The 22,827-nt window shown below is 46.1% G+C and overlaps 2 protein-coding genes across 2 annotated transcripts in view; one reads left to right on the top strand and one right to left on the bottom strand.

The window, feature by feature from the left end:
• adhfe1 (alcohol dehydrogenase iron containing 1) overlaps window positions 1-21,567 on the top strand; it is a 94,175-nt gene extending 72,608 nt beyond the window's left edge. Inside the window, exons 11-14 of the mRNA XM_072467647.1 lie at window positions 530-608; window positions 5,080-5,176; window positions 7,087-7,244; window positions 15,130-21,567. Coding sequence (XP_072323748.1) covers window positions 530-608; window positions 5,080-5,176; window positions 7,087-7,244; window positions 15,130-15,213 — 418 coding nt within the window. The 3' untranslated portion in view covers window positions 15,214-21,567. The remainder of the gene's footprint in view (window positions 1-529; window positions 609-5,079; window positions 5,177-7,086; window positions 7,245-15,129) is intronic.
• The window catches only part of LOC140385464 (dolichyl-diphosphooligosaccharide--protein glycosyltransferase subunit DAD1-like), a 46,892-nt gene that overhangs the window by 8,462 nt on the left and 15,603 nt on the right, over window positions 1-22,827 (bottom strand). The window lies entirely within an intron of this gene.

The raw sequence follows: 22,827 nt of genomic DNA, 5'->3' as shown, positions 1-22,827 counted from the left end.
ATAGGTAATAAATGCTGGCCTAACCAGCGACACCCACATCCGGTAAATGAATTTTTTAAAAACCCACCCGATCAAACCACCCCTGCCTCTGAACCTGCTCCGAGGAAGGACATTGAATTCTACCCAATTTACCTAATGCCTCCTGAAAATCCTATAAATACATCTATCTACTGAACTCCTTTGTCCATCCATCACTTCTTAAAAAAATATTAAATATGTCAAATGCAATGTGCCTTTTTAAAAATCCATACTGGCTCGCAAATACCTGAAGGTGACTGGTTTGGCCGAGGACAGAGTGGTCACCAACATGGTGGATACCGCAGAGGTGAGGAACCACCAGGTCTCAGCCAAAGGACCTATCAAACGCGAGTTGTCATCGTCTTCTAAAAGCTCTAATTTGAATCTGCAATTATGGATTCTGTTAGTTTTGCCATGAGGCTTGACAAATTATGCTGAATTTTCACAATTCCTGAGTTACACAAGAGCAAATACAGAAAGTCAAACTGTGTGTTTTGTGTACTTTTCTTAGCCATGGAATGTCTTATCCAATAGCAGGAATGGTGAAAAACTTTAGAGCAAAGGATTACAATGTGGATCATCCTTTGGTGGTATGTATTATTTTTGGATTGTGAATGCAATACAAGAGTGCAGGAAATATAGTAAGAGGTGTATTACAAAACGGTAACTTATTTTTGGATTCAAGTGATGCGACAGATGACAATACAGATTGAACCCTGAATCTGGGTTAACAAGAAATGTTTTCTTCTGTATGTACATAAGATGCTTCAGCCCCACTGTTCTAAACTATTTCCTGACTACTATTGATAACTTTGATCAGCAGTGTTCGGGCTGGTTGGAAAATAGAGAGTGATGGAAAAGGGAAGTGTGTACTTCAAGAGCAAAATGACTGCAAGAGGCATAATTAAGCAGTAGTGTGTCAGGTTAAGTGAACCTTTTTAAGGGGTGGGAGAATTAGAGGATAGGAATAATGTCTGGACAGTGTGTATATCAACAAGCAAGAGAAGAAGAAAATGGATGATCCTTTAGAAGGATCAGGTGGTAGACTTTGTAGAGGAAATCAGTCTCCTAGTTTGAAGAAGGGAGGTGTGCAGAAACTCCAGAGTGTATAAGATTCAGGTTCTTGTGGATAAGATTGGGATTGGGTTGAGAGAGGAGGCAGAGACAGTCAATAGGCCTGCATTTATAGGTTGAGAGAGTAGAGACAGGACAATTCCCAACTCCACAAATCTGAACCAGGAGAAAGTGCCCCGGGTGATGGGAATTTTAGGGAGTGGGTGCAGAGGCTGCCGGGCAGGGAGACAAAGGTGGGTAGAAAGCCTCAGTGTACCAGCATAACGGGGAAATGTTTTAAACAAAGAGTAAACAGCCCTCACCCCTAATACACTTCCCACCCATGCGATCTCATGCCACCCAATCTTCCATTGGCCCACAGCCCTCCAGGTCAACCTATGCCATTCTGCCAGTCCCCATGACCCCTCCATTCCAACCTGTCCCTGTCTACCCAACCTCCATGGCTTCTCAGACCATCTATGACCCCCCCCCTCCCCCATACATCCATGTCCCTTTACCCACTTCATAGTATTTTATAGCCCTTATAATAATAATCTTTATTGTCACAAGTAGGCTTACATTAACGCTGCAATGAAGTTACTGTGATAAGCCCCTAGTCGCCATACCCTAGCTCCTGTTCGGGTACACTGAGGGTGGAATTCAGAATGTCCAAATTACCTAACAGCACATCTTTCAGGACTGTGGGAGGAAACCGGAGCATCCGGAGGAAACCCATGCAGACACGGGGAGAACATGCAGACTCCGCACAGACAGTGACCCAAGCCGGGAATCAAACCTGGGACCCTGGTGTTGTGAAGCAACAGTATGCCAAGTTGGTACCAACCTTGCCAACCCATGCCCACCACCCTTTTCCCTTACACCATCCATGCCAACTTACCCAATATCCTCCATGGGCAAACCTCAGGACCCATGTTGAGATGATATAAAATGAAACTCGAATTGTGCATTGCAGACTTTATTTCAAAAAAAACACTGAGCTGGATTTTCCGCCCACGCCTGCCGCCAGGTCTCCACTGACGGACACGGAGCACGTGAAGGTCCATTGACCTTGGGGGGAATTTCTGGTCGCCAGGTGGGCGTGGACAAAGAATCCCACCCACTGTCATTCATAAAAATACATTCACTACACTTACAGTCCTTCCATTTACAGGGAAGGCATCGTTAGCCACAAGAATGGTTCGCAGTGGTGGAAGGGGTGTGTGTGAAGGAGTGGTTGGGGGGTTTAAAGGGGGGAGGGGGTAGTGGAAGGGTTGTGGGGGGTTGAAGACTGAGGGGGGTAGATGCTCCCTTGGAGTGGGGAGGGGGGGGGCCTGTCCACTCACTCTTGCTGCCTGCTGTAGGTCATTGACCTCCTTCCTGCCCTGGAGGCCAGTCCTCCTGGTCACATTCCCCGAACGCACTGTCGCTACCATCTCGTCCCAAGTGGCTATGGCTGCCCACATTGCATGGGACTACCCTGCACTGACCCTGACCACCCAGGGTTCTCCAATGTCCCGGGATACCCCTCCACCCCCGGTGCTATCCCGCTTGGTCCATGTTCTTGTGGACTAACATTGATCGGTGCCCGGCTGCAGCCTCCCTGCAGAGGCCAGTGAATCGAGGGAGGCCGGTGCATCCTGGGTTGATAGGCCTTAAGTAGGTTTAATTCCCGCTTCGACGGGTGCCGTTTGGTCCCGTCCCTTTCGGGTGGAGTTCCGATTCCAACGCCTCGCGGGACTTGGATGAATCTCACGAGGCACGGAGGCTGCCGAGAAACCCAAGGGAGGGCTCTCCCGGGATTCTCCGGCCGCTTTGGTCTCTCGCTCTAGCACAACGCGGCCAGAGAAGTGCACCCACATTTTTTTGGACCTTGGGGAGTTTCTCCCCCGTCTGGCCCACACTTAGAAAATTTTTCAGCAGTGGGGAGCTGAGTGCGCCGGTGAGACAGGCTACTGAGAGATCGGGTCGCCATTTTGAAAGGGTGCCCCGATCTCGAAGTGAGCTTGAAGGTCCTGCACAAACCCCACCCATGGACAATGTCACTTCCCGCACACGTGCATTAGAACCATACAGTGCCAAAGGAGGCCATTTGGCCCATCGAGTCTGCCCCGACCCTCTGAAAGAGCAGTCTATCTAGGCGCACTCCCCACCGTATCCCCATAACCGCAACGAACCTGCACATCCTGACACTAAGGGCAATTTATTTTCATCATGGCCAATCCACCTTACCTGCACATCTTTGGACTGTAGGAGGAAACCGGAGCACCCAGTGGAAACCCACGCAGACAGGGGGAGAACACTGACAGCTTTGCCACTCCTCCCCCCCCCCCCCCCCAAGTGAGGACACCCTGTTATGGGGTTGCTGAGGACCCCCGCCTTTTCAGGCCTCCCACATTTGGGTCCCCTCTCTTTTCAGGACCCCCATTTTTAAACCCCCAACCTTTATAAGACTACTTCATAACCATCCTTCACCCCTCCCCACACCCTCATACTCCTCCCCCCCCCCCCCTCCAACACCCTCATAGTCACCTCATCCCCCCTTTCATGGGCATGGCCCCATTCAGGCCCTGTCCCTTGGCACTGGCACTCTGGCAGTGCTCCTGCCAGCATTGAAGTGCTACCCAGTCACCTCTGGCAGTGCCAAGGTGCCAACTGGCAGCACCAAAGTGCCAGTGGGAGTGCCAACCTGCCCTGACCCCGACTACCCAGGGGTTTTCAATGGCCTCTCCAAAGGACTCTGCAAAGACCTCCTACCAGGTGTAATCGGCACAAGTCTTGTATCCCCACTCCTGGCTATTTTAGATCGGCAGCCGCCTCCGTGAATGTGCGTGCACAAATCCCAATCTGCCCCCATTCCTGTCCCTGCAAAAATGCTGAATGCCGTGTTCGGGAGCGGGGTTTCTGAAATTTGGCATCCTTATTTTCGCAATGACAGAGATGTTCTCCATTGTTGCGAAAATCCAGCCCCAATTTCAATTTTCGAAGCAGACGTTTTGACTGTCACACATTTGTATGTTGCTCCTGTAGTATATTGATTAGTATTTTATTTTAAACTTAGATTTTCAATTGAATGCTCATTTTTAAAAATATGTACTTAATGCTTGAAGACCGTGATCAGTTGCATATTTCAGCTATAGAAGTTGAAAGAGCTGTTGGTCAGCAGAGGGTACGATTATCTCATCCTTATGTACAACACTGTGTACCGACGCATCAGAACTGGGCAATGTCTCATCCAAAATGGAGTGCTCATGAATCAATGTATAAAAGACGTATTTTTGTCCAACTCACTCTGAAATCAGTTTTCCAAACTTTGCTCCAGCCCAGCTTTCTAAATCTAACTTGTTCACTCTGAACTACCATTTCTCAAAACACTTTACAGCATTTCAAGAAGAGCTTTGAATTGACCTTGCCTGCGGATGACCTGGAGTAGTAGAAAGGTTTGCCTGAACAGAAGGAGGTGTGGTAGTACTTAATATGATTGGGTCAAATATGATGTTAAGTGAATATCTCAGTTGTCCTCCCTTGGACCTAACAGATTGATGGGACTTCAGGGTAATGGCAGGGTCAAAAGATAATGAGCGATTTAGCAGGAATAAAGGCAGAGACTCAGAGCTACAGATATGGTGGTGGAGGGATGGAGTGCACAGTTGGAGTAAGTGATGAGGTTGAAGAAGCCAAAGTTGGATGGTAAGGCAGGCAAGAACGTGGGCAATATTGCCTTATTAGCAATTGAGTCCTTAGGGTGGTAATGCTACGATTGCAGGGTATCCGTTGATATGGATGAGAGAATTTATGTGAAGGGTGAGACAAAGTGAACACAAGAGGGTGAAAAAGTTGGAGGAGAGGACTGGATATGGGCTGAAATTAGGAGGGATGAGTCGCAGTTAAAGGAGGAGATTTTGGTGAATATATCAATATGGAGATTTGGAAGGAAGTTTATTTTATTTATTTTCTTTCTTTCGAAGAGGTTTGTCACCTGACATAAGAGGTAATCTTCTCTTTTTACAGCCCCATGGTCTTTCTGTGGTTTTGACCTCACCTGCAGTCTTCACTTTCACAGGCTCAATGTGTCCTGAACGGCATTTGGAAGCAGCTGAGATACTCGGTAGGAGATTGAATTCTCTTGAACCAGTATTAGAACTGAGAATTTGAAAGTGAAATTCTAAATTTGCCTTTTATCTTCTTAATAAATTCCTTTTTTGGGAATGCCCTTACAACATGTTTATGGAAATCAAAAAAATAAAGTTGCCAACTGATCTATCATTAAACCAGATATTAGGCATCATTTGATTATTTTGTAATTATAATTGTTCATTGACTGATTTCAATGACTAACATGGGGGGTGCACACCCGCCATCAGCTCCAGGTACCTCTGTCCCAGAGGCTCAGCATCAGGCTGGGACCCAGCTGGGTCCAGGGATCCAGCAGACCTCCGACTGCTGTCTGGTCAGGGGGTTCTTGCCTCCACTGATGTGCACCATCAGTGGTGTGGTGCTCACCAGATTGTGCCCAGAAGCCTGCCCACTAACATGCCCACCGAGGTGTGTGTATCTATGCTGGTGGGGAGTGGGGATGACAGCAGTGCCGCGACTATGACAGGTGCATCCTCAGAGCGCTTCTCAAAGGTGTTCTCCTCAGAACCAGGAGAGGGTGCCGCCTGGGATGCGCCTGCACCGTCGGCTATAGGACCTGCGGGAGAATGGACATGTGGTCAGTGGGAGGGATGGGTCATTCAGTGAGTCAATCACTAATCCCGTTTGCCAGGTCCTCCGGGTGAAGCCCAGTGATTCCTCACCTCTGCGGCGTCCGCCAGCCTCCACATGGCTGACCGATCTGTCTTCGGCCACACGGGCCCTGGAAGTGACCGGTTCCTCAAAGGAGGTGAGGGTTCTTAAGTCCAGCACCCCTCCACAAGTCTGGGCCCTCTCCCGACGATTATGGGGGAGCTTTTCCTGAGGAGACACAGAGAGGGCATCGTTAGCCACATGCGTGGTTCACAGTTGTGGGAGGGGGATGTGGGGAGGGGATGAGGGGGGAGGGGGTGGAGGAACGGCTGAGGGTCGCATGGGGAGTTGGGTGTATTCTCCCTTGGTGGGGCGGGCAGGGTGTCTGCTCACCCATGCCGCCCGTTGTAAATCGTTGACCTTTTTCTGGCACTGAAGGCCAGTCCTCCTGGTCACATTCCCTGAGCTGACAGCTGCCGCCACCTCATCCCAGGCAGCACTGGCTGCCTTGTGGTTGATTCTACGGGATCTTCTGGGGAAAAGTATATACCTCCTGGCCTCTATTGCATGTAGGAGCCTCCCCAGGTCAGTATCTCCGAATGTTTGGGCCGGCCTCCTGGGCGCCATTGTTGCGAGTTGGCTGGGGTTGGCTGAGCAAGTGCAGCTTAAGTGCTACTCGACCTTGTTAGCGGGGGGCTGGTGAGTGCGGTGCTGGCGAATCAGCTGGCAAGCCTTGATTTGCAGTGAGAAGCCCGTGAGGCCTCATTAAGTGGATCGATTAACGTTGAATTGCGTTGCCAGCCTCCCTGGGCCGAGCACCGGGAAGCTCGTGGCAATTCCTGTTCGCCGCCACACTTAGAAAGTTTTCTGGAGAACTGCGCCCTTTGTTTTGGAATTATAAACTCACCAGTGAAATAGACTAAATTAATATTAAAATATAATTAGTAATATTTCTTTTGAAGACTTATACAACCTGCAATTAGTAAATTTGATCCAACTTGATGAAGAATGCATCAAATGGTGTCGTGCTTCACACGCATTGCAATTTAACAACAGTTCTTGTCAGGTGACAACTTTAATTTGTTTGATTTCCATAAAGATTCTTTGTAAGGACATAATCAAAACAGAGCTTAGAAAGAAAACGAGAGCATTGTTGAAGAGATTATTTCATTCATTTTACCTGTAACCATTCTATATATACTGCAATCAAATGTAGAGGCGGGTAACATGAAGTTGTATTTGTGACTGAATTCCTATCTGATACTACAGACTGGGTTCTGTGTCTTTCAGGGACTGATGTACAGACTGTGAAACGTGAAGATGCAGGATTGGTTCTGGCTGATACTCTTCGCAATTTCCTGTTTGAGCTGAATGTTGAAGACGGCCTGGCTGCAGTTGGTTACAGTAAAGAAGATATTCCAGCTCTAGTCAAAGGAACTCTGCCACAGGTGTGTACTGGACTGATTCCTGGGATGAGGGGTTATCCTACAAGGAAAGGTGGAACAGGTTGGGCCTGTATCCACTGGAGTTTAGATGAATTAGAGGCAATTTTATTAAAGCATATCAGATCCTGAGGGCACTTGATAGGGTGGATGGTGAAACTATGTTTCCCGTTGTGGGAGAGACTAGAACTAGAGGACACAATTTAAAAATAAGGGGTCTTCCATTTATGGTGGAGATTAGGTGAATTTTTCCATCTCCGAGGTTGTGAAGAGAAGCAGTGGAGGCAGGGTCATTGAACATTTTTAAACTGCGTTTGACTGACAAGCGAGCCAAAGGGTTTAGGAGGTCGGAAGGAAAAGTGGAGTTGAGGCCGCAATCAGATCAGCCATGATCTTACTGAATGTTGTTGTAGAATGGTCTGCTCTGAATTCGCATTTTAGTTTGTATGAAAGTTTAAAGCACTGCTCCAGTAAGGAAAGTTTACTTTTGAAGTCTACAACATTATTATTCATTGGAGTTACAAAACAAAATGAGCTAAACTAAAACCAAGAGGTAAATAAATTGCAAAGTGGAATTTTTCCATGGTAAATTAATGTTCATGTTAGTGTTGTGGTAATACTTTTTATGCTGCAATATTCATAGGAGACTCCTCGTTATTTGAGTATCTCCAAGCTGTAAATGACTTAATCGTTTAGTGTGGGTCCTTTTATGACTGACGTGTCTGATGCAGGAATAGCAAGGACACCCAAGACATGGCAGTTTGTGATGTTGTTGTTGGTGCTTGGGGATCCTCTGCAGCCAAGCCATCTCTGGCCTTCCTCTAGGCACAGCTGGTGTTGTGAGTTTGGCATAGATGATCCTCAAAAAACAATATAATTTTTGATCTCCACGTGGTTCAGCTGCATTCTTTTACAAGGCTTTTTTTAGGGTGAATTTATATTGTTTGCACTGACCATCCTGATATTGTTTGCCCTGAGGCAGATCCCCATAGATTTGCTTGGGGTTTCTGTAATCATCCATGTGCATGAACATGACCCGCCCATCTGAGTTGAATTTTCTGGAGGGGGACTCCATGCTGTGAAGCCCAGTACTATCGGGGACTGGTCAGGGAAGCATGTTTGGCCAACTCCGTGATTATGTCTGGAAGCAGAATGGTATTAAGCTGAAAACTGAAATCGAACTCTATCAAGCCAGTGTGTTTATCACCTTGCTGTAGGGCACCAAATCCTCTGGACAGAACCACTGGACAGAAAATGTATTTATGTGCATGAGAGAAGTTGGGCTGAATTATCCGGTCCTGTGGTTATCCCGGATGCAAAATGTCCAGGTGCATGGCCGTGCATGCACACAGCGACGGCCTGCGGCGGCCATGGCGTACAACATGGCGCCAGCTGCGCGCGGACCCGGCCTACCTAAAACTGCTCCCCTGTAGTCAGCCTCGCCACCCCCAGACCATCACCCCCCAAGCCCCCGCCGCAGCACCCCCTGCCCGCAGAATGATTCCCCCCTAACTGTGGCGACACTGAACTCAGTCCACAGCCACCATAGCGAGGTCCCCGAATGATGGGACTCGGCCCATCGAGGGTGAAGCATCGGGGGAGGACCCTGGGTGAAGTCTCGAGGCTGTCCATACGGCATGCAGTGTACTCCCCGAGAATGCCGTTTTTGAGGAGGCAGAGCCTCACAAAAATGGCGCTGCCCCCGATTCCGACGCAAACGGGGATTCTCCGGCCGATCGCCGAACACGATTTCGGCATCGGCGATCGGAGAATCCCGCCCGTTGTATTTTGTCACTGTGGGGCAGGGGGTGTGAAAGATGGGTGGGCCACAAGGTAAGAGAATGATAATGCTAGACGAGACTGTAGTCACGAAAATAAACAGGCTTTTTGCATTCATAACCACAACTCCCAAATGGTATGTTGTCGTGTGTGTTCTCCCCCCCCCATCGCGACATGCACCTTCTCCAGTTACTACGATCCCAGTTGGTGTTATGACTGGACAGGGAAGATGCCAGAATGGACCCCTGGCTCAAAAGAACATAACTACTTATTTTTATAAAATGTGGCGGAACAGAGTCACAGAACCACTATTTAGGTTCAACAACAAGGAAAAAAACCAGTTATTAAACATGAAACATTGGATTATGGTACAATACTCCTATACATTCCCCCCTCCACTCCCCCCCCCCCCCCCTTATCTTCACAATTATACACAGACGTTAAGGTGAACATAGATTACAAAGCATATCTTAAGCTACAATCGTCTCATTTACACAAAAGCACACAAATTGACTATGGTCAAATGCACTCTCCACTCTGAAGTTTCCAAACTCCACTCCCAAAACATGCTTTAAAATCTTCTTTCACAATAAGGCTTTCCATTAACAGTTTGCATTCCAAAATGCAGTCCTGTTTTTCCAAATGACTCTTTTAAACAAAGCTTCCACTCCACTTTTAACAACGGATCCAGTATCCAAGTTTTACATTTCGAATTTTATTATTTTGACTGCTGTACAAACTTTCACAATTGCTTTAACTCTCAATTCCCATACTCTATTGGAATGGTATCAAACTTTTGACTTACCTCTGACGTCTGCTTTAAACCTGGTTACTGCAATTGTCTCATTAATTCAAAATACTTTGTTTAATCTTCCTTGAATTCTTCGGAACAATACCTTGGTCTCTGTTCTTTTAACTTCAGAGTTGAGAGATGTGCATTCCCTGGTGTCTTTTTTCAATGGCCCACAAATTCAGCTGAACTAAAACTTGAAAAGCTTTTCTACCATACACGTCCCCAAGTTGCTAAGCAACCACTGCTGGTGTATTTACTCTTCACACCATAGTCCTTTCTAACCACCATAGAAGCACAGTTGGAACTGAACCAACCCCTACACAGGTAAACACCTTTGTCCAGCATGAATCTAACTATAGGTTTTACCCTTTCAAGCATTGAAACATTAAATTGAACACACTGAAATCTATACCTGATTTCTAATATTTACCAATACAAATATAAATCCCTTAAAACTACCTTTGTTTTCCCAACACAGTGCCATAGTGAAGGGCATAGAGGAAATAAGTTGAAAGTACCCAACTTTGGTGGTTTCTTTTGGAACCAGTGATGTAGACAGAATAATGAGGCCGTGTGCAGGAGGTTTGAAGGGTTAAGTATTAGTTTGAGGAACAGGAACATATTGGGAGTAATTCCCAGATTTCTCCCAATGCTGTGCATTGGATAAGTGAAGGAAAGGAACATTGTGACAGTTATTGTGTGGCTGCAGGACTGGTCCAAGAGGGAAATGTTTACGTTATTGCAGTATTGAGACATTCAAGTCCTGATAAAATCAGCCTTCATCTGAACTGAAATAAAATGTTCATGTGGGAAGGGTAAGTTGAGCAGTGTGGAAGGATTTAGATTAATATGGTGGGGGATGATTTGAGACTAGAAAGGGAGATTATTAATAAAACCCGTGCATCCTGTAGTGATCTGCATATCTGTGTGTATGTAAAGAGATAATATCCAGAAGTAACAGCTAGATAACCACTAGATGGCAGCACTAGAGATGGGTATAAAAGATAAAGTCAAGGAGAGTTCCCGCCTCTTCGTGTTTGGAGTGGCTAGTGACCAGAGGTAGAGAGAGATAGCTTAGTGTGCAGGTGTCGTTAATCATAGTTAATATATATTTAGTCTTATTAATTTAATCAATAGTTTAATTGTTGAAGAGAGAACAAACTCATAGCTAAATTGTTATCGTTACTCAATAAACAGTATTTGCTTTATTTGAAGACTTTGAGTGTGAATGAACATCGCGTGTATGACCATCTTGGCAGAAAGCAAATGAGTAATAAGATATTACACAATGTGTTATAACAAATACTAGCAAGATCCTTAGCTGAAATACATAGCAGAGTCACTGATCACAATTGGCAATGGGCAAGTTTTACTATCTAGATCCCCAAACATTTTTGTCTGCATTCAGACCTTTTGTGAACCAGATCTCATATGCTGATAAACCATCAACACTACCTGTATTTCTTTGCATTTAATTTGCTAGAGTCATTCCAAGAAGTCCACTAGTCTTGTGGTCCCTGATCTAACAGGCAGGTATTCCAAACCTAAAAGGATGGAACTTAACAGGGTTGAAGTGGAACACCAAAGAGCACACAGTGATCCTAAAACCAGCATGAAAGCCTATTAATCCTGACCAGTTACAACATAGATGATAGCCTAGATTTTCACCAAGTCAGGATTACTCAGAAACCCTATAAAAATTGGGTGGGTTCCAATACTGGGATTCCTGAGCCTGTTCCCAGTCTTTGCGATTTTCAGGAGTGTTTTTTAAGAGAGAGGCTGGTTCAGGCCAAATGGTGACACCCGGCACTCACGACATGGCTGACTCGATTGTGGAGTAGGAATGTCCTATGCCACAATTTTCATGGAATCGTGCCATATTTATAAAGAGTCGTGGTTCATGGCCCCTCAGAGGTGACTTGAACCATAATCTGCATGATGGGACCCTCTGAAAGGTGAGTTCAAAGGGTCCTCCTCATGGCCCCCATGGCAGGCTATGCCCCCACACCCACCATAGTCCTTCATGCCCCCTATGCCATGCTACATCCCAAGCCCAACTCCCATGGCCCCTCATTCCCCCTGTGTCGGGCTGTGCACCCCCTTGTGCATCCCCATCCCATGACTCCTCATGCCTCCATGTCAGGCCATTCTTTCCACCCATCTCCCTGTGTCCCTCATGTCAATCTATGCCCCCCACCCATCCCCATGGCCCTCATGCCCCCGATTCACTTCCATACCCCTTGACCCACTATACTCTGTTTTGTGTATTGTGGTCCGACTGATGTCCAAATGGACTGCCAAGATAAAATTCTAAGGAGCTAGTTGTCTATCTATGCACACAGCATGTCCTGAGATGTGCCAGTACAATAAACAGATATTGAATAAACTCCCCAGGAGTAAAGGAAAAAGGTTAAGCTGAGTCAACATGGTAACTAACCCTAACAATAAAATCTTTTTTTTTTTAAATAATTTTTATTAAAGGTTTTCATAAAATATCAATAACAAAATGAGAAAGAAAAAAGAACCCAACAGGGTTAAGTACAAAACACAATCTAAAAAAGCAACTCCCCAAACCCCTCCCCCCCCCGTACATAAATAATAAATTAACATTAACACCCCGACTTAACACAACAGGTGTATACACCCCCTCAGACCCTTCCAGTGTAAATAACATAAACAAAAATAAAGTAAACCACCCCCCCCCCCCCCCCCCGAGCTGCTGCTGCCATTGACCAATGTCTAGCGTTCTGCCAGAAAGTCTAAGAACGGTTGCCACCGCATAAAGAACCCTTGTACCGACCCTCTCAAGGCGAATTTTACCCTCTCCAATTTAATGAACCCTGCCATATCACTGATCCAGGATTCCACGCTTGGGGGCCTCGCATCTTTCCACTGAAGGAGAATCCTTTGCCGGGCTACCAAGGATGCAAAGGCCAGAATTCCGGCCTCTTTCGCCTCCTGCACTCCCGGCTCCTCTGCCACCCTAAATATTGTGAGCCCCCAGCCCGGTTTGACCCTGGATGCTACCACCCTCAACACCGTCCTCGCTACGCCGTTCCAAAATTCCTCCACGCTGGGCATGCCCAGAACATATGGGTGTGATTTACTGGGCTTCCTGAGCACCTAACACACCTGTCCTCACCCCCAATGAACCGGCTCATCCTTGTCCCGGTCATGTGTGCCCTGTGCAGCACCTTAAACTATATGAGGCTGAGTCTCGCGCACGAAGAGGAAGAGTTCGCCCTCCCTAGGGCATCTGCCCACGTCCCCTCTTCGATCTCCTCTCCCAACTCCTCCTCCCACTTACTTTTCAACTCCGCCACCGAGGCCTCCTCCTCCTCCAGCATCACCTGCTAAGTTTCCGAGATCTTCCCCACTCCCCCCCCCCCCCCGAGAGCACCCTGTCCTGTACTGTGTGTGGCAGTAGCCGCGGGAATTCCACCACCTGCCGTCTGGCAAACGCCCTTACCAGTAAGTACCTGCAGGTGTTCCCCGGGGGGAGCCCGTACCTCTCCTCCAGCTCACCCAAGCTTGCGAACTTCCCATCCACAAACAGGTCCGCCAACTTTCGTTCCTGGTCCCCTAGCTGAACTACAAACAGCTCGCTCTTCCCCATATTGAGCTTGTACCCCGAAAATTGCCGAATTCCCTAAGGATCCTCATTACCTCTGGCATTCCTCCCACCGGGTCCGCCACATACAGCAGCAGGTCGTCCGCATAAAGCGACACCCTATGCTCCTCCCCACCCCGCACCAACCCCCTCCAGTTCCTCAACTCTCTCAGTGCCATAGCCAGGGTTCAATCGCCAGTGCAAAGAGCAGGGAGGACAGGGGACACCCCTGTCTCGTCCCTCGTTGCAACCGAAAGTACTCGGACCTCCTCCTATTTGTGGCCACAATCGCCATCGGGACCTCATACAACAGCCTAACCCACCTGACAAACCCCTCCCCAAACCCGAACCTCTTCAGCACCTCCCACAGGTACCCCCACTCTACCCTATCGAAGGCTTTCTCAGCGTCCATCGCCACCACTATCTCCGCCTCCCCCTCCCTCACTGGTATCATGATAACGTTCAAAAGCCTCCGCACATTCGCGTTCAACTGTCTCCCCTTCACAAACCCCGTCTGGTCTTCATGGATGATCTGCGGCACACAATCCTCAATCCTCGTGGCTAAGACCTTCGCCAGCACCTTGGCATCTACAGTTAGCAAGGAAATCGGTCTGTAAGACCCACATTGCAGGGGATCCTTGTCCCGCTTCAGAATCAAGGAGATCAGTGCCCGGGACATTGTCGGGGGCAAAGCCCCCCCCCCTCCCTTGCCTCATTGAAGGTCCTGACTAGCAGCGGGCCCAACAGGTCCACATATTTTTTATAGAACCCAACCGGGAAACCGTCCGGCCCCGGTGCCTTCCCCGCCTGCATGCTTCCTATCCCTTTGATCAGCTCCTCCAGCCCAATCGGGGCCCCCAGTCCCGCCACCAGTCCCTCTTCCACCTTTGGAAACCTCAATTGGTCCAGGAAACGGCCCATCCCTCCCTCCCTCCCGTGGGGGCTTGGATCGGTACAATTCCTCGTAGAAGTCCCTGAAGACCCCATTGATGCCAACCCCACTCCGCACCACACTCCCTCCCCTGTCCTTAACTCCCCCGATCTCCCTAGCTGCGTCCCGCTTCCGAACCTGATGCGCCAGCATCCGGCTTGCCTTTTCCCCATACTCGTAGACGGCCCCCTGGGCCTTCCTCCACTGCACCTCCGCCTTCCTGGTGGTCACCAGGTCGAATTCGGCCTGGAGGCTGCGCCTCTTCCTCAATAATCCTTCCTCAGGCTCTTCCGCATACCTCCTGTCTACCCTCTCCATCTCCCCCACCAGCCTCTCCCTCTCCCCCCGCTCCCTCCGCTCCTTGTGGGCCCTAATGAAGATCAGCTCTCCCCTCACCACCGCCTTCAGTGCCTCCCATACCATCCCCACTCGGACCTCCCCGTTGTCCGAACAATAAAATCTGAGATACCCACACTCTGTCTGCTACCAATGTGGACCTTTCAGCCCTCTGCCTGTCAATCAGTCTCCTGGAGACTTGCTTGAATAATTTAGCCTAAGCACACCATCTTGCATCTTGAGGTTTATCCTTCAGTTGACAGGACGATATCACTGTGTTCCTGACATCACAAAACTTAAAGGAGAGTTTCTTCCTCATGGGATTTATTTTCTCTCATCAACATGGCCCATTGACTTATTTCCAAGGGTTTGTAGAGCATGTGTACCAAAAAAGAATTGCCATTAATGATTCAGAAACAATAAACTTTTTTTTTTGTTTTAGGAGAGAGTAACAAAACTGGCACCACGGCCTCAGACTGAGGAAGACCTGGCAGCTTTGTTTGAGTCCTCTATGAAGCTATATTAATGTTGTTGCATCAGATAAAGAACTCAAAACTATATTAAGTATGAGGGAACCTCACTGAATTCAAAGAAACATAGGCAAACAGGTACTTGGTAACCAACTTCTCAAAGTAAGTTTTAAATATATTACTATAAATACTTTCAAGTTGTAAACGGTAACCAGTAATTACATTAAAAAAATTGTGGAACACTATTTTCTGACAGCCACTAATTGTCTTCCCAATTCACTTTCATGTATTGCATACTCAATACTAAAGCTAGACCAATAGAAATAAAAATCAGCTATGGTGTATAACTATGGCTGCCAGAATTCCTGCCCTGCTGAAGGTTAAAAATTTCAAATCATATTTTGTCCATGCTGAGCATCAGATTTTACGTAGGATATCAAAACCTTTGTAAGGGTGCGAAGAATGTTGGATTCCAGTTACACAGAGAAGGTTAAAGGAAGATTTAATAAAGGTGCTCAAAATTGTGACGGGTTTTAATAGAGTAATTAATGACACTAGGATGTAGATCGGTAACCAGAGATCACTAAATAAGTTAATTAGCAAAAGACCAGAGAGGAGATGAGAATTTTTTTTCACAGAATTATGATATGGAGTGCATTTTCTGAGAGAGTGATGGAAGCAGATTCAGGAATAACTTTCAATGGGGAATATTTGAAATGTACAAAACTATATTAAGTATGAGCGATTGCACTTGGCCAATAGCCTTGAATATTATGATGTGCCAAGTGCTCATCCAGGTACATTTTAAAGGATGTGAGGCAACCCGCCTCAACTACCCTCCCAGGCAGTGTATTCCAGACCGTCACCACCCTCTGGGTAAAAACGTTTTTCCTCAATTCCACCCTAAACCTCCTGCCACTCACCTTGAACTTGTGACCCCTTGTGACTAACCCTTCAACTAAGGGGAACGGCTGCTCCCTATCCACTCTGTCCATGCCCCTCATAATCTTGTACACTTCGATCAGGTCGCCCCTCAGTCTTCTCTGCTCCAATGAAACAACTTAAGCCTATCCAACCTCTCTTCATAACTTAAATGTTCCATCCCAGGCAACATCCTGGTGAATCTCCTCTGCTCCCTCTCCAGTGCAATAATGTGGTGACTAGAATTGTGCACAGTCCTCCAGCTGTGACCTCACCAAAGTTCTATACGACTCCAACATGACCTCCCTATTTTTGCAATCTATTCTTGAATTGATATCCTTTATATCCTTCTATTCCTTTCTATCTCATATACCAATCTAGCTTATTCTTAAATGCAACTTTGCTTTTTGTTTCAACTACTCCACATGATAGTGAGTTTTACTGGTTGTTGAGTGAAGAAGTTTCTCCTGAATTCCTTATTGGATTTATTCAAGACCATTTTATATTTATGGCCCCTCGCTTTAGATCTTCCCAGAAGTGGGAGCATATTCTCTGGCCGGAATTCTCCGCCATTGGGATTCCCTGGGCGAAATTCTCCCCCAACGGCGGGATGTCCGCCGACTGGCGCCAAAGCCGGCGCCAATCAGACGGGCATCGCGCCGGCCCAAAGGTGCGGAATGCTCCGCATCTTTGGCGGCCTAGCCCCAACATTGAGGGGCTAGGCCGACGCCGGAGGGATTTCCGCCCCGCCAGCTGGCGGAAATGGCGTTTGTTTCCCCGCCAGCTGGCGCGGAAATGCGGCGCATGCGCGGGAGCGTCAGCGGCCGCTGTCAGCTTCCCGGCGCATGCGCAGTGGGGAGAGTCTCTTCCGTCTCCGCCATGGTGGAGGCCGTGGCGGAGGCGGAAGGGAAAGAGTGCCCCCACGGCACAGGCCCGCCCGCGGATCGGTGGGCCCCGATCGCGGGCCAGGCCACCATGGGGGCACCCCCCGGGGTCAGATCGCCCCGCGACCCCCCCAGGACCCTCCCGGAGCCCGCCCACGCCGCCTGGTCCCGCCGGTAAATACCAGGTTTGATTTACGCCGGCGGGACAGGCAATTTCTGGGCGGGACTTCGGCCCATCCAGGCCGGAGAATCCAGCGGGGGGTCCCGCCAACCGGCGCGGCCGGATTCCCGCCCCCACCCAATCTCCGGGAGCGGAGACTTCGGCGGGGGCGGGATTCACGGCGGCCAACGGAAATCCCATTGACAAGTATTAGGAGCAGAGAATTCCACTGCCAGCAAATGGTGTGCTGCCAAGAAACAAGTGGCTAGGGGACCGGAGAATCACTATGTCTACCCTATAAAATATCATCAGAATTTGTAACACCTCTAATAGGTCACCTATAATTTCTAAAGTAAGTAATCCAGCCCATTGAGGCTGTCCTGATAGTTCTACTCTCTCAATTCTGCTGTCATAAATCTCAATCTTTTTTGTATTTTCTCCTTCTAATGATTTGAGTATCTGAATAATAACCATTTAAATGATAAACCCAAGTCCAAACAGGACTTGAGTGCTATTTTCATGTCTGGGAGGGTTTATAACACTTCTCCAACACATGATATAAGAAAATTATTCAGCCCAACAGGTTAGTGCTGGTTTTTATACTACACACGAGTCTCCTCCCATTCCATCAACCTGTCTTTTAGCTTATCTTTCTGTTCTTTTTTATCTCATGTACTCATCGAATTTCCTTTTCAAAGTATCTAAGCCATTTCCTGTGGTAATGAAATCCACATTCTAACCACTCTCTTGGTAAATACATTTCTCCTTTTTTCACCATTGGATTCATAGCAACAATCCTCTCATTATGCTCCCAAGTTTGGATTTCCCCACAATTGGAAATATGCTATCAACACCTACCCTGCCCAACCCATTCATAATTACAAATGTAATTTTAAATATCACCTCAAAATGTACTTTTCTAGAGAAAATTCCTGTTCAATCATTCTGAAGAGCCGTAATATCTCAGTTGTAAATCCTTTTAAATCTTTGTAAATCTGTTTTGCTTTTGCCTGCGATGTGTCTATGTGCTTTTTATGGTAAGGAGGCCGGAGCTGTGCACAGTATTTAGTGTGCACCCTGACTATGCTTTAAAATAAACTTAATTAATATTCACTATTTTTAAATTCTGTACCCCTAGAAATAAATCCTAATGCACTGTTAGCATTCTTAATTGTTTTGTTGAGCCGTGATAATGCTTTAATGATTTGTTCACTAGCTCCCTTTGCTCTTCTACCTCATCCGGATTTTTATTTCCTACGTTTTTTTAAATTTTCCTACAAAGTGCATCACCTCACATTCATCTATGTTAAAGTTCATTTGTTGCTTAATTGCCCAGCATGCAAGATTCCTAATGTCTTGAACGATGTTGCCTCCTCAGTGTTAATTGTATGCCATCAGTTTGGTGTTGTGTTACTTACTCCCAAGTCCAAATCATTATGAATAACCATGGTGGCTTACTGATCTTTGTGAAATACCACTTTCTATCTTACTCCAATTTGAATAAACCTTTCCTTTATTCCTGCTCTCTACTTCTAATTTTTCGCTAATCTTCCGCTGGATCTATGCAGCTTTTTTTTTGTAAAGGTATTTTATTCCAAACATATTCAACGTAATAACACAACCTTAACATCCAACAGAGTATACAGTTTGTACATTTCCCCCATGTATTTCCCGCCCTCCCCCGCAACAAACAGCTCCTCAAATATAGTCATAAATGGCTACAACCGTACCTCAAAGCTGTCTTCTGCCCCCCCTGGCAAATTTGACTTTCTGCAACCTGAGAAACTCATACAAGTCTCTCAACTGTGCCATGACCCCCGGTAACCGACCTCCAATTCAAAAGTATCTGTCGCCGGGCGATCAGAGCATCGGCCCCCTTCCCCTACAGTAACTCCGGCACCTCTGACACCCCAAAGATCGCCGCCATTGGGTCTGGCTTCATCTCAAACCCTACAATCCTCGATAGGTCCCTAAACACCACTTCCAAATGTTCTACAACTCCACACAGCGCAGAACATATGGGCATGGTTCGCCGGCCCCCTCCCACACCTCTTGCATCATCCACTACCTCCGGGAAAACCCACTCATCCAGGTCTGAGTCACGTGGACTCTGTGCACCACCTTAAATTGTATAAAACTCATTCTTGCACAGGAAGAGGTTGAGTTCACTCGATACATTACTTCGCACCCATCCAATCTCCCTCCTCAACTCCTCCTCCCACTCCCACTTGATCCTTTTCACTAAGATCATGCTCTTTTCTCCTAACCACCCAGGTTGTCCCCAATCCTACCAACCCCCCCCCCTTTCCTCCAGGAGCATCATTTTCTCCAAAAGAGTATATTCCGGTACCTGAGGGAATGAAGGCAGCTCCTTGCGGGCAAAGTCCCACACTTGCCAGTGTCTGAACTCACTTCCACGTGGTAACTCAAATTTCTCCCGCAGTTCCTCTAGCCCAGCAAACTTGCCCTCCACAAACATGTCCCGTACTGGCCTTTCTCCTGCCATCTCCTGTATATTCCATCCATTCCCCCGGTGCAAATCTGTGATTCCCACACAGTGGAGTCATCACCGACATGTGCCCTAGTTTAAAGTGCCTCCTCAGTTGGTTCCAGATTTTTATGGATGACTCCACCAAAGGGCTACTTGTGTACTTCCTCGGGGCGAATGGCAGCGGGGCCGTTCTAATCAGCTGGTTGTCCTCTGACTCGACATGCTGTAGCCTTTGTCATCAGCCTCCCAAAGGCTCTTTCAGCCCTCTACCATATCCTTTCTTATTTCTCTAGTTTGTCGATACCACCACCCTCCATTGTTCTTTGTCCTACATGCAGTTACTCTTCACGTACCAGCCTCCCCGAACAGGCACCGGAATGTGGCGACTAGGGGCTTTTCACAGCAATTTCATTTGAGCCTACTAGTGACAATGAGCAATTTTCATTTCATTTCATCTGCACTGTTTTGAAATCAAAACTCTGTATAGTCTTTTACTGGAACTCACTGTTTGCACAATTTCAAAAGCGGTCGAACTCATTACCTCCCTCACTCATTCTTACCCCCTGCAATATTTTTATTTAATAACTTAAACTTGACATCACACACTGTACTTCATTCTTGTTTTACATGTTATTCAAACTTGTCCCCGTGCAATGTGCTTTGACTCTGTTATCTCAGTTTTTCAATGACAAAATTTAAATCTCAAATTCAGTGCAATCCATTTAATTTCCAGATGCCTGTGTTAATTTGCCAGGCCAGAAAGAATTGGTTAAGCAATGTAGTAAGATACTGGCCTTTCACCTGTGCGATCCAAACTGATTGGATTTAAAATGTGCGCAAAACTGACATTAATTTGCACTAAATTAGAAATCTCATGGAGGTCACAGTGTGGTGTGGGAAATGGAAAAATACCTCACTGGTAAACCTGAAGGTTTATGGTGCTAATTTTGAGGCAGGGTAGTGGAATCTTTACTGTGCATCTAACTGAACAATGCTAGGGCTTGGCCCATTCAGTATGAACTTTGTGCACAAAATAGAAATTGTGCACTTCAGTGAGTGCAAAAGTTACTCAGAAATCCCTAAGAGCAAGAATGGAATGATTGTGACCCTGAGCACTCTTACTTTCTATTCAATGGATTTCCGCCCGTTGTTAATGTGAAAAAGTGCACAGCAATTAAAGGAAAATATACACATGTATGTGACAAGGAAAATAGATGTTTTTAAAGATTTTTAGAGGAGAGCTCGAGAAAACTGAAAACCATTCTACAGGGCAAGATCTCTGACATTGTGGACTAACGAATGATTGAAAGCTGTATTGTATATTACAGTGCCTTGTCTTTTCTGTAGTAAAGAAAACAGTTGAAGTCTTTTAACAGTAACCGACAAGCTCTAAAAGAAGCTCACAAATGGAAATTTTGGGGTAAGACTAGTTATCACGATGCGTGGCATTGAGACATGTTTGACTGCAGATTCATTATCATTGCATTAGAGAGGGCTTCAGCGCATTTCTGAAATAAACAGAAGCTTTTGTTCCAATAGTGATCTCATGCCTGGAATAAATTACTGTATCTTGGTCTTGTCATCTGTAAGAAAATGTCCTAACAGCATTACACTGTCAAACAATATTGCATTATTTTACTTTCATAGGGTTTCCAGTGTGTAAAATATCAAATGCCATAATTCCTGCTGTTTTTCATTCCATTGTGATTTTAAAATTGAAAATACCAGAAATAAATTCAGTTTGATATGAATTCACGGATCAAGATTGTGTATAATGCTCAACTGCTGGTCAACAAAAACACGAATGTCTGTAAAGCATATTTGTAATCGGATTCCTGAAAAGTGTAATGTTCAAGGAATAATCGCTGGAGGATAGCGGTGAAGATGTAATTGTAACACTGTATCGCAGAAAACACACTGATGACTTGAAAATAGACTTTGGTTTCTATCTCCATTGGTTCACTATCGCATTATTATGTCTGTGTGTATCTGATATTGCAGAGCTCATTCAACCAATCAGTGTACAGAGCAAGAGAGCAGATCGAGAGATTATAGCCCAATCCCAGAATCATCTTTAATGTGTCTTTTCTGATTTTCTGACTGATTGATTCAGTCACAACAATCACCAACTACATTGGTTCATTGAACAGTTGTGTGACATGTTAATCCATAAGAGCTCCTCATTTCCTTACTACATGTTCCTAACCGAGTAGACACATTAAAAATTCAATACTTAAGACAAATAAATACATTTTATCATCCCATTTTTCAGTTGCTCCAACACCAATTCCTGTCTGACTGACACATGCCCTCACCAATCCTCACACATTACAACAGTGACTACACTTCAAAGACTACTTAATTAACTGTTAAAAGGTGCTATGCAAATGCAGGTCTTCCTTTCTCAACCATCCTTGATTTCAGGTACCTATTTCACAATACCCTCACCCGTCAGCTATGCCCTTAGGTAATAAATGCAAGTGAATCTGCAGCAAATTTTCCCATGACCTATTTGTCCCAAAAGCCTTTTGTCTGGCTTTTATTCCCCATCCTCATTCTCTCTCTCTCGCTCTCTCTCTCTCTGTCTCAGTCCAATGCGAGAATCAGACTTTCCCATTTACTTCTCTTTTCTCCACTGAGATATTCCCCTATGCAGATCCTGGCTCTCGGGTTGGGGTCCATTTACTTAATACCCTAAAAGTTAATGGGTGAGAAAGATTTGACCAAGCTTATACTCCAAGCCTACTGGATCTCACCTTTAATAGGGAACAGTCCGCCAAACTGAGAACTAAATAATACACTAATCGCTACAGGCAGTTCCTCCAGTGCACCAAGTCCTTATTCCCCAATTTATTTTTAAATATCCATAGTCCTTCATGGGTTCCTAAAAAAAAGAATATACTGAGCCGGAGTAAATGGGGCCCATAAATACTTAACCAACTTAGTAACTTGATTCTTAATTATGTTTTAAGAGAATTTAATAAGTAACTCATCATACACTGAGTTCCTTTCATGAATAAACATAAGGAAAATTCTACATTTTCTGAGTAAAAACTGGCATAAATATCAAGCTGGCTACCAAACCAGCACTTAAGATCCTAAACAAATCTCCAAATCGACAGTCAATTTGGATATCCCTTTCCTACATCTAGTCTGTCAGACACATTAAACTGTCATGTGTTTGAAGATTACATTTGTCAGGATGACATTCCAA

The sequence above is a fragment of the Scyliorhinus torazame genome, chromosome 11 (genome assembly GCF_047496885.1).
Source record: "Scyliorhinus torazame isolate Kashiwa2021f chromosome 11, sScyTor2.1, whole genome shotgun sequence".
Taxonomy (NCBI): Eukaryota; Metazoa; Chordata; class Chondrichthyes; order Carcharhiniformes; family Scyliorhinidae; genus Scyliorhinus; species Scyliorhinus torazame.
The sequence above is the reverse complement of the archived record's forward strand: the minus strand, read 5'-3'. Positions and strand labels throughout refer to the sequence as shown.